The 12,561-nt window shown below is 40.6% G+C and overlaps 1 protein-coding gene across 1 annotated transcript; it reads left to right on the top strand.

Moving 5' to 3' along the window:
* Positions 1 to 2,849: 2,849 nt before the first annotated feature.
* On the top strand, positions 2,850 to 9,634 carry LOC119726527 (neurotrypsin-like). Its single transcript, XM_038198257.1, has 6 exons — positions 2,850 to 2,990; positions 4,360 to 4,695; positions 6,265 to 6,636; positions 7,120 to 7,443; positions 8,509 to 8,844; positions 9,226 to 9,634. The coding sequence occupies exons 1-6, from the start codon at positions 2,906 to 2,908 to the stop codon at positions 9,285 to 9,287; spliced, it is 1,515 nt and encodes a 504-aa protein (XP_038054185.1). The 5' UTR covers positions 2,850 to 2,905; the 3' UTR covers positions 9,288 to 9,634.
* Positions 9,635 to 12,561: the final 2,927 nt, after the last annotated feature.

Below are 12,561 nucleotides of genomic sequence, written 5' to 3'. Positions count from 1 at the left end.
TGCGATGTCATGGGTAATGATACAATTCTTTTTCCAGAATTAAATGGAACAAAAAAATGGAGATAAACATACAGGGTTCTCCACTTTTCAGTACAGTTAAACGTTTAAGAGCAAGTATATTCTAAACAAAATAATAAAATCAATTGTCTTTATAATCTCAAAAAAACTTTTGCTAAAAAAGTCAAATGAAAGTGGCCAGGAATCGCCTCAGATTGCACCACAGAACATCCATATTCCAAATTGAGGCACGACGTTAAGGGCTTTGCGCTCTGCTTTCATATTAATTTTGTCCGTCCGAATTCCAGCACCCCCTGACAAAAGTTTGTTCCAGCGGCAGTGACTACATACACAATTCTCCCATCAGTATCACTCTTTCAAGCATATTAACAGTGTCCCAAAAGGAAATAGCAATCACTCCCCTCTCGATGTTGGTATTTTGAATGGATGATGCATGGTACCGGTGTCCATGAAAATCGGACTCCTATGAAAATCGGACCCCTATTTCCCTATTATAGGTTGATCCCTCGCACGTGAAAGGTCACTCTCCCGAAACGATCCTAAAAATAGCATAGTATCGTACTCACGCGTGTGCAGTACTACCAATGAGTCCACATTTCATGGAGTCGGATATTCATGCTACACCGGCCGTGGAATAACCCCAAAACGCGGATGGGGAGTTTGGGGACATTTTAGAACTTTAGACGCCACTTCCATGAACTTGCACGATACTGCGGAGTGATCCATCTTCCATGCGTGGTCAATTTTGAAGAGGAGTGCTGCAATCGCATTGCAACACATAGGCATAGCCGGTGGTCAAGGGCGGATCCAGGGGGGGGGCCAAGGGGGCCATGGCCCCCCCAAAACGAAATCAATTTTTTTTTTTTTTTATGTGACATCGCAATAAACGGCAGGCAATGAGTACACACCATCTTTTCCTCAAAAAACAACATTGGTTAAAGTGGTCAGAATTGCCTCAGATCGCACCACAGAGCATCTAGAATCCAAAAAATTTTGTAATTTTTTGACCCACTTTTTGACATCTCAATAAAGGCAGGCAATGAGTACACCACCATGTTTTCCTCAAAAAAAACATTGGTTAATTGGTCAGAAATCGCCTCAGATCACACCACAGAGCATCTAGAATCCAAAAAAATTTCGGGGCCCTTAAGCAGGCCCCGAACCCCACGCCGTAATTTTTTGGACCCACTTTTTGACATCGCAATAAAGGCAGGCAATGAGTACACCACCATGTTTTCCTCAAAAAAAAACGTTGGTTAAAGTGGTCAGAAATTGCCTCAGATCGCACCACAGAGCATCTAGAATCCAAAAAATTTTCAGGGCCCTTAAGCGGGCCCCGAACCCCACGCCGTAATTTTTTGACCCACTTTTTGGGGGGAACCAAAATTTTTTTTGGCCCCCCCAAAATTGTGTTCTGGATCCGCCCTTGCCGGTGGTGGTGGTGGTGGTTGTGGTGGGGGGGGGGGGGGAACCATCGTCCAACATAGGGGACCCTCTTCAAAACCGGCATTATGCAAACTACGCATTATGTTGTAATTTTCAACATTACCGGCACACTGCCGCAAAAAATGGTTCCGCCAGTCTTCTATACAAAAGCCTCACTGACCCATGGTTTTGTGCGTAAACCTTATCAGTCACCCAATCACACTCAATTGACTTAGGCAAAACCGCAAGTCCCATCATAAAGAATAACTTAACCGGACCATTTTTTTCCCCTGGAGGCGCATCATGGTTTTGGGGCTTGGTTTTCATATTCCTCGTTCGCATAAGAACTCTCTATACCGTTTGGGGAAAAATGTTACTGAAAACAAATTACCAGAAAGATAATGGCAATTTTTGTTTTCATCTCGAAGGGGGCACATTTATGCTAGAGGAGGCACAACAAGAGGGGCATGCACCCCCTCCCCTGCCCCCCCCCCCCCCCGGTTCCGCCGCCCCTGGATTCTAGAATTACCATCGGTATTTCGAATTCTGACATGAACGATTATATTCGCGGAAGGAGAAGGATGTTGCAACTGCGGTTGGGACGCCACTTTTTCCTTATCATCTCAATGAAGGTCATGGTCATTCATTGAAAAATGGTTATAAGACATGAATCTGGGACTGAGAAACATTTCAATTTTTTCTTTCTATATTTTATTGATTAGCAAAAGCAATATACATTTAAAAACCAAAACAGGAATTACAGGAAATGCATAGGCCTACTTAAATTTCTTGACTCTCCAGACCATAATATGCACAACTGAAGTGGCGTCCGGTTGCAACATTCCCAGTACAAAATGACTCATCACCGTCGCCAGTCACAATCGCATTCGAGTTACTGAGTTACTTTTTCGTTAAAAAGCAACTAAACGACACACGTACACGAATAAACACTCTTGTTTTACTAACCTCTTGAGGACAATGTTTTGTTTCGATCCTTCGATGTAAGATTTGTTTATTGTTTCTTGTTACGTTGTGTTTGTTGTTCGTTTGAATTATATTTCATTTTTAAAAATTTTGGTCCTTTTGACCGCCCATAGATATCAGGCACTTGCGGACGGTTTGCACATCATTACTTGCGGTCCTATGTGTACCACACTGTACCAGTGCAACTGTGCACGCACCTGGTACCGCACGCATGCTTTTATTTAATTAGTTACTTTTTAACGAAAAAGTAACTCATTAACATGAACGACATTGATGATAGTGAGTCATAGATCAACTCGCTCCACGCCCTAGCTGCTCCTCCGTTTTATACTTCCATGATGTTATCAAATACCGATGGTTATTCTAGAATCTAGTCTGTCTCCTTCGAAAGGCGCTTGTATCTGACTTCTGAGCCTGAGGCCACCAAAATAATTGAGAACAAAAGTAGTAAAAAACCTGCGTGTTAAACGTGTTCGCCATGTTCACGGGCGTGATGAAGACAATTTCCCTTGCATGGCTGTTGGAGACCTTGATACTCGGTGCTTTCTGGCAGTCTGCAAAAAGTAGGTATTATGGAAAAATGTTGCAACCTGACACTACTTTCGAAACAGAAAGACATTTTTTTGGCTTATCTTGTACCCCAGAGAGTATATTTTCATGTGAGAACTGAATATGTTGATAAAGTCTTTAAACTAGAGAGGCGAACGTGTGTCCAAATTAGTATGTCATTCTTCAGTTGAGGGCGTCAACATGCAGTGACATGTAAAAAATTCACAAATGGCCACACTTTCGCCTACAAATCTCTCTAAAGACTTTGTCAACATATTCCTTACAGTACAGTTCTCACATGAGAGTATACTCTCCGAGGTACGGTAGCAGGTAAGCAAAAACAGATTGTCTTTTTTTCTGTTTCGAAAGTAGCATCAGGTTGCAACATTCTTTCCGGTATTATTTTTTGTGGGTTACTTCGGGGGCAATCGTGTAGTGTAGGGCCCTTGTTTTGTTTTGATCAAATCAGAGTCAAAAATGTTTTCTAATGCTCCAAAATCACCTTTACAATCAAAAGCAGACTCTTCTCATGACACCCGTTTTGCAATTTTGAACAGTTTTTTTGGCATGGGGTAGAAATTAGTCAAAGTAACTTGGACCCAACTAGGCCTATCGCCTTTTCATTAACATTGGAACATAGTCTGGCAATAGTAGGCAACCTGTTGAGAATGTCACCAACTAGTTTGGTCGGTCTAATAATTTTAAAGTGACTGGGCCCTTCACTACACGATCGCCCTTTCAGGAGTTAACGGAGATAACCAGCCTATATAGTTCTCTAAGTTCTAACTTAGGGGTAGACCGGACCAGCCCCAGACTGGGACGTGATATCTGCATGAAGGAAGGAACACATTCCTCCATGCTCAGACAATGACAGATCTGCATGTATTATGTAACTTTGGCCCCTGTGCTAGCCCCATAAATGTGGCCAATTTACCATCTTTATTGGACTATCTCCAGATTTTTTTTTTAAAGGGCTAACGTTACACTTACACATTGTTAGAACATGCACCCGAAAATGTCAAACTCAAATTTTGTTTTTACATTTAGACTTGGTTTGTACTGTAGTTTAAGGAATGCTTATTGCGTTTAGAGCTGGAGCTAAGTTCTACGTTATAAAAACTAGATCGTAAGAGTCTGAAAAATGCAACCGTATATCCCCAGTGCATTACAAAAATGGTCCATTTTTCCCTTTATTTTATCCCAACCCAGATTCCATAATACATACTTCATACGAATACATGTGCCATGCAGCAGACATTCATGAGGCGGGAGATGGGGCCTTGAAGTTGAAATCTCTGACATGACACTTACACACTTGCCTACTTACACAGAGACCTAACTATTTAATTACATCAGCGTTACTTTTTCCACTACTCCCAACAGGCCAGAGTGACGGTGATTTCCGGCTAAATGTGTCAATTCCTGGAAGTAATCTCAAGAAACTGGAGGTCTTCTTCGTTGAAAAATGGGGCCCCGTCTGTGCCAATAATTGGCAGTTGCGTGAGTCCATGGTCCTGTGCAATCAACTGGGTTTTCAATTCGTTGGTAGTTGGGGCCCAGACGCTGAAGATCAAGGAGTGCAAGGGAACCTTGGCTATGTGAATTGTCAGGGAGATGAGAGTTCCATTCTGGACTGCTCACACATGAAGCGGACGAATACTAGCGGCCCATATTGCCTCGTCAGTGGAGTGGTTGCGATGACTTGTGTCGAGACTCGAGGTGAGGAACAGATTTCGAGTAGTTTCAGACAGTGCATGGGCTCCATACAAAAGCACCCACTCAGAGTTGGGGTAGGAGCTGGACACGGGGGTCACAATCGTGAAATGGTACAAGACGCACTGTGGCCACATGCACATTGTGCATGGACAATCATCACCAATGTAGAAACGAAACAGTCACTAATCCTTTCTGTATGTCTATTGATCTTGACTACTGACCGTAAGGTCATGCCCAAATTCTGCTAAATGCGCTTCAAAAATCTGTCAGATTAATAAAAGATCTGCCAAATTCCCCAGAATCTGCACTCGAAATACACTATAAACACTTAAAATCACATGCAGATGTTGTAGTATATTGCCTTAATCAAGGTTCAAATTACATTATAAACAATCTGTAGTCACATAAAGATGTTATGAAGTTGCGCAAACTTCAGGCAAAATCCGGTTTCAAGTGAACCTCAGCAGCTAGACCAGGCAACCTGTCCCATTATGCAAGGGTTTGCTTGAATTGATTGAAGCATTTTTTTTTACAAAATGTACCATTTTTTTTCAAATTTGCTATGTTTTTCTGTTAAATAATCATTTTGGAGAATTCTGCCAGAAATCTGCCCAAAAAATCCATTCTGTCAAATTTTCTGTCAAACTCGTTTTTTTTTACGAAAAATTTTGTCCAATTTAGCCAAAATTCGGCTAAAACGGTCACTCTGACTCCTGTGTACATAACATGTGCTGTGCACAGGTTGACAGTTTTTACGACATGTACGAGTGATGTAAAGCATGGCAGGTAGGCAGTGTGGTGCACTGTCAAACTGGTTCAATTCCATTGATTTGCAGTTCAAACAATGATTGTGAGTACTACTGAAGCCCTTCTGTAGTCTTAGCCTATTAAGACGTCAGTGATCAAGGGCAATAGTTGCATTGTTGTGTAGCGCACTTGCGTAAGTGTTTTTTAAACATTTTTACACGAACGTCTTGGTCATTTCGTAGCAATGGGGGCAGGACCATTTTATGTAAATAAGATCGTCTGTATAGATTTGAACAAACCTGTCTATAGCTCCGTGCATGATCACCACAGTATCTTGATCATTGATTGGTTCCCTAGGAAAGCGCTGATCATATGCTTGATAACGTACCACGGGACGTGTTTGTTTACAACCATCTGGCGAGCCATCAAACCTTTTCTCAATCGCTTATTGGTTCCATGGGAAAGCCTACGGAGAAAGAAAGATTGCGGCTAGCTTCCAATTGCCATAAATCGTTGAACAAAAAAAAAAATCTTTTTTTTTTAGGTGGGATATGAATGTGAATTTCCCTTATTTCTTACATAATACAACATATGTGTATTGAATATGATAATAGCTTTTTTGAAGCTCAAGAGTGCCTTTTATTTTAAGTTTGTTGATGCTTTGTTGATGTTGATCATGTTTATTGACGTTTAATTGTTAACGCTCTGTGGACGCTATTAGCACGACCGCTAGTAAAGTAGTAATGACCGACCAAAGCCAAATTTAAACTAAAGAAGTTCTAGCGCCCCATTTACTGAATCTAACCTCCCTTAATTGTACGTCAGGTCAGGGAGCACAAGTCTCTTTCGTGGACGGTGATGCATCTACTGAGGGCAGAGTCGAGGTCAGATTCCAGAACGGCGATACGACATTTGTCTACAGCATCTGCGACGAAGGCTGGGACTTGGCCGACGCAGACATCGCCTGCACAACTGAAGAACCCCCAAATGGCCCTGCCCTCGAAGCAGTGGGAGGGTCCTACTTTGGCGAGCACCCTTCGGCATCCGGCTCTAACGAACAGTTTGATGGCTACTTGGCGTCCGGCTTGCAGTGCGATGCATCTGCGACGTACGAGAATCTCATCGGCTGTCCCAACTCTGGCTGGTTTCCCAAGAACTGCAATAAGAATGCAGGGGTCAAGTGCCAGAGAAAACCTGGTATGAAAAGACATGTATGCATGCTTGGTCCGATCATCAATCCATCTATGGCCAAACCCTAACAGTCCTCCTAATCCTCACACCAGCCTCACCCTCAATCCACCCTCATATACACAAGTTTGTTTGAGCTGATAAACTTTATTAATTGGGGATTCAAATTTTAGTTCACACCTTAAAAGGCATCCATATATTGGCCCCATGATTATCTCCATAATAACTGCAATCGTTTATTAAGGAATCTTCACTCCAGCTCAAAAACATCTCACTCCATGTATACAGTTTTTACCAAATCTTATGATCAACGGACATTTCAATGTGCAGCTTTGGAAGAATGGAATGAATTACCATATCAAATAAAGATCAGCCCATCCTAATGGAACACTTTTAATCACAGCTTCATGTAAGACACAAGTACTTGCTGTTTGCTACGAGAAATATTTTGCGCTATAAAAGAACTGCACGGTTATTTATTTTTCCTCTCAGATGCGCTTCCGATGAACATCACACTCATTGATGGGACGTCGAATTATGAAGGGTTTGTCAAAGTGACCTTGAGCGACACGGCTTCAGGGTCAATTTGTAGCCAGAAGGTCTTGACCCTCAGGGAAGGTGACGTGGTCTGCCGATCCCTGGGATACGGCTACGCCCTCAGTGTCTCTGAGGGGAAGAGCAGTTTACAGCCAGTTGTCTTCGACCTCCACTGCGACGGGAATGAGCAGTCTCTGACTGAGTGTGTGTTCAACGCCGGTGGAAACTGCGACAGAGGAAACACACTCGAAGCAAAGGTCACCTGCAGTGGGCCCCTTGGTGAGTTTTGCAAGTGAACATGTTAATTGCGCTCAAACTATAGATTAATTCGGCGACAGCCATTTTCTGAAGGCTCATGCGAGTTGTGCTCAGATAGTATCCGGTTCGTTAGTGTGACGTCATCTGAATTCAACCATGCATACTTCACACATTGTAGCATAACATGAATGGAACCGGCAGTTATTGCAACTCGAGCATTTAACCAATGGGCGCTAGTTATTTGTAGTGCACGTGCATGTATGACGTTTTTACTACTGAACAGGATACATGTGCACTCTGGGCTCCTTTGACCAATATGGTTACCAAAATGTGCACATGCCTGCAAGCTGCTCTCAGGTGCGATGACACAGAACAGTTAGCGACTGACTTTTCAGGATCAAGCTATATGCCTGAGCTATGACAGTCAGGTACAAATCAGTGGCTGATTTTTTGCTTCCAGAGGGTAACTGACAATGTTAAGACGATCGGCATCAGTCGGCGCTAAAAAAATCAGACAAATTTCAACTTTCTCGATGTGTCCCTGAAAGGCGGGAAACAATTGCAATCTTAACTTACGACGTCAAGTCGGCTGACATTCGTTCAAATCCTGGCAAGTCGCCCACGTTTTTGTTGACTGTATAAAAGTTGAAAAATGGACTCTGCATGGCAACCTTTTGATCGCACACTGTATTGTAATCGCCCGTATTGGTACGGATTCGGGTATTCTACAGTCATTTACCACTTGATGCCAGGAAGTTTTTCCTGTAAAACACAAAGGACAAAATTTATTGGCCAAATTTTCAAATCAAGTCAAATACAAACACCGCAAGTACTGACTCATGAGAGTCATTGTGCAGTACTTGTACCAATAATTGTAACTGTAATTTCATGTTTTGCAACACTCCAAGGCCCCGCCCCATTGCCAGATCGTGCTAATCTGTCCTTCTGTGTTACTGGTGAAAGCGATCTTTCCAAGTGCATATCGTTTGGTGGTAAATATGTGTTTTTTGAGCTCAAGTTGGTGCTTTCTTTCTAAAGTTCTCCCTTCAGAGACTAATTTATTATAATATCAAATATCTTGAACAGAAGCCAATAAGTATCCTGTGGAGCTCACCGACCAACTGGGCGCAAGAGACAAAAAGGGACTCTTGAGGGTCTTCCGAGACGGCCGCTGGGGAACCGTCTGCAAGACAGGCTGGACCAAGGAAGACGCACAGGTGGTGTGCCGCCAGCTGGGCTATTCCTCTGTCGTCAGCTACGTGTCTGAAGACGAAAGTGGAAGTGGACCGATCTACTTGAGTAACGTTGACTGCGACGGGACTGAGCAGAGTTTGGACCAGTGTCAGCATGACGGCTTGGGGGTCCATGAGGGATGTAGCCACATGATGGATGTGTATGTCGAGTGCGGATCAGCAATGATGGGTAAGCGGCTTTCATTGTTGCACAGTGCTGTAGTCGAGTCGAGTCCTTTTTGGATAACACAAGTTAATGAATACGTACCGTGAATCCTCTCATACCAGAACACCTGAGTGTAGAGCTAATATTCGGTGTACTTCATGTTTTGTGAAACACCCCTCTACTGTATTTAAGGCACATGCGTAGCTTGCGCGAGTAGTACTATAAATCTCCTGAAATGGAGATTGGCACGCATGGCACGTACTGTGCGATGTGGCGCAGAACGCAGCGGTGCCGGAAAAAAGTGTTTAAAAGCGTCCATGGAACGAGCTCTTGACCAATATGGGTGGGTATGTCTTGGGTATTTATCAATACTGGTTTATGTTTGTTTTTGTTTCCCCTCCACAGTGTGTAACGCCATACTGATTGCAGCTCTGGCCAGCCTGGCGAAGTTTCTCAGTTCCCAGTGATGGACAGACAGCTTCACAAACATCCTTGGAAAATTTTTTTGGTGATGGTTGTTTTGCTAAAATTTAGCTCGAGTTGCAATGTCTGCAGTGACATGTAGAGTTAGTCTAGTAAGCTTGGTGTTGTTACTGAAATAAAACTGAAATAACAATTAAACTCATAATTGAAAAAAAAATCAGGGAAAACAATTTTAATGATACTGAATTTATGGGTTTTAATTTATGAATAAATTATAAAAGTGCTGCTGCCACTAAAATTTGTTGTATTAAATATTAGATTAAATAAAATAGCTCTGTACTAATGATCTTTTTCTAATCTGTACTAAGAATTCATTTTATAATTTGACCAGGTTTAAAGCTACAGTCCATCATTTGTAATTTGTGCATTTTGTTCGTTTGAAGCAAAAAAAGAGTTCAAAATCTAATGAAGGATACTGAGCAACTAACCTGATGAAGTTTCAGCTAAGCTTCAGCTGTACATTCCGAAAAACAGCATTCTAAGATCTCAATTTCAAATCCAAAGTTACTGAATCATGTTTTGAATTGTTTTGAATTGCAGCTATACGCGACGTCGCGCACTGATCCGACGAATTATAACAACCGCGCGCACGTGTGCGTCGTTCCAATACTTGTGCGCGCTGCGCTGAATAACAAAACGAACTACTAATTTAAATTTTCCTACGGTGCTTCTTAAGAATCACCGTTGGAAATGCCTTCTTTCGTTGATTACTTCAAAATGACAGCTTCCCAGAAAGAATAATTTCACAGGGAGTTTAGTTCCCTTACTATCTTTCAACCAAGTTTGTTTTTCAACAATAATTATGCCAGTTACTTTTCGGATGGCTGCAAATGATGGACTATACCTTTAATAGGGACACAAACAGTGTTTGAAATCTGGAAAAATTATTGATTAATGTTGCCAAAGATTTTCGGCAGGACAGTGAAATTGAAATTTCGTGAAAAAAATGGTAAAAAAATGTTGCAACCTGACGCTACTTCTTTCTTCATATATCATCTCAATGAAGGACATTCGTTGCAAACATGATGATCATTCATTAATCTGGGACTGAGAAATATTTCCAAGTTTGTTAGGAAATACTTTGAAAATTGTCTTTAAATCTCCATAGACTTTGTACACAATCGCGGAAGTGGCGTCAGGTTGCGACATTTTTTCCAAAAATTATTATATCTTGCCCAGTACATTATGAAACTGATTGTATAGAATAAGTTGTCTATTTTAAATAAAGTCTATATTAAGATCCTTGATCGCTAAACTACTCTTTTTGTTTGAAGTACATGTTTATTTTGAGCTAATGGGTCTCTTAACTCTAAACACTGGATCATTCCGTAAATTTGGGGTCCAATTTTTGTTGGAGGATGAGTTGTTTATAGTATATTAATGTGGATACAAACATCATTTAATAATATCTGAAATAACATTTGATTAACCCTAATTCCCTAGGGGTGTGCAAAATCATATTGAATTGGAGGATTCAGGCCTGTTAGGGCTATTGTTTTCATGTGCCAAAGATTAATTCTTTCATTGGCAGGATAAAACTGAAATTTTTTGTAAGAAAAAAAAAAATCTTAGATCTTGCCCAGTACGTAATTATGAAAACTGATTGTATGGAATAAAATTGTCTATTTTAAATGAAGATTTTAAGATCCTCGATCGCTAAACTTTTTATTGATTATAATTTTGACTCATTATTTGAATTACATGTATATTTTAAGGTTGTGGGTCTCTAAACTCTATTTTTGAGGATTGACTAAAAATTGCATAAAGTAATTTATTTGTAGCAATATTGACGTAGTGTGCAAATTTTATCTTGTCTTTCTTATTCATGTTATTCGTGTGAAATCAATTTACAATAATTTACAATAATTTGAGATTTGGTGATGTGATATGCTTTGAATGCACTTTCAGTGAAAAACTTGCACGAGTAAAGTGGTCGCATAGATGCTTCACTGCATGCAGTTAACGTAACAAGAAAGTACTTTTTTCTGCCCATGCTAACAAATAATCAGCGATAAGTTTGGAAATGTTATGACTTTTGTTACATCATGCATTAATAGATGGATTGGATCAGTCTTCAAAATTACACAGATTTGAAAATTCACATTCGTAAAATTTAACAGCTTTGTAATTTCCTTTGTTTCGTATGAAATTGATCGACAGGCTCCTCTTGTCAATAAATCTTTATTATAGCATTCTATTTAAGACATCAGTTATTGATTCATTTCATTATTAAAGTTGCTCTTCAGAATATCTGATTTGTTTTTTTCTCCCAACGACTTTTCCAATTTGAATGTGTTCTTTAAACGAAAACACTCTATTCCAGATAATTCTACCAATGTGCGTGTATTTGTTGATTTCCCATTCAAAAGTGCATAACTTTTAGAAACATTTTTTTTCCAGGGTGAAACTCGAAAATAGATCAGAATGGGGGGTGCGACTTCATGCAGGTTTTCAAGTACTCCTACTTTTCCCTTGAAATTCGTACATGTATTTCCTACTTTTTCTGACAGTTTGTCCCACAAGTCCGAAAAATGAAATCTTATTGATTGTTATAGTAAGCAGTAATACTCACTGTCACATGTAAATCACACAAAAGGGCATGGGAGCACGAGTGCTACTGCAACTGTACTTCCAAGAGCTTAGTTTAGGTGTGGAGCACAAGTGTTGTGAGTATAGAACATGCCAAATGAGGCTTATGATGCTGCGGACATGGGTGAGTATCAATGAAAACTTTTCCTGAAAGCCCATAAAAGTCGTAATTTTATCCCAATTTTGTCATCCAGAGTCCAACTTTTGTCCTGTTTGTGTGTCCTGTTTGTGTTTGACATGTTGATCCTACTATTTCCCGACTTTTGGACCTGTTGGTCTTCTTGAAAGCTACTTGTAGCTTGGAAACACGGCTCTGGTTAGGCTCATGACATATGAGATTCCCCATCCGCTAGCTTAATGGCGAATCCCCCAAATGTTCATGATCCTAGAGCTGGGTTTTCCAAGATACTTAAAAAGCCTACTTTATCTCATTTCCCCATCGCGATACGATGAACGTAATTTTTCAGGCCTAAAAACTACCGACTAGGATAATAACTGAATTCTGTTATACATTGTATTTTTATTTTTGAAGAATTAAAGTGGTCTATCAAATTGTACTTTTTTGTAGTGAATTGTGGCTTATCTTTTTGCGCTAATTATTTTCTTCATTTTGTTTTTGATATCTTTTAACTTTAGGATAGGCACATTAGTAAGTTCCTGGTGGTTGGG

The sequence above is a fragment of the Patiria miniata genome, unplaced genomic scaffold (genome assembly GCF_015706575.1).
Source record: "Patiria miniata isolate m_02_andy unplaced genomic scaffold, ASM1570657v1 HiC_scaffold_2, whole genome shotgun sequence".
Classification (NCBI taxonomy): Eukaryota; Metazoa; Echinodermata; class Asteroidea; order Valvatida; family Asterinidae; genus Patiria; species Patiria miniata.
The sequence above is the reverse complement of the archived record's forward strand: the minus strand, read 5'-3'. Positions and strand labels throughout refer to the sequence as shown.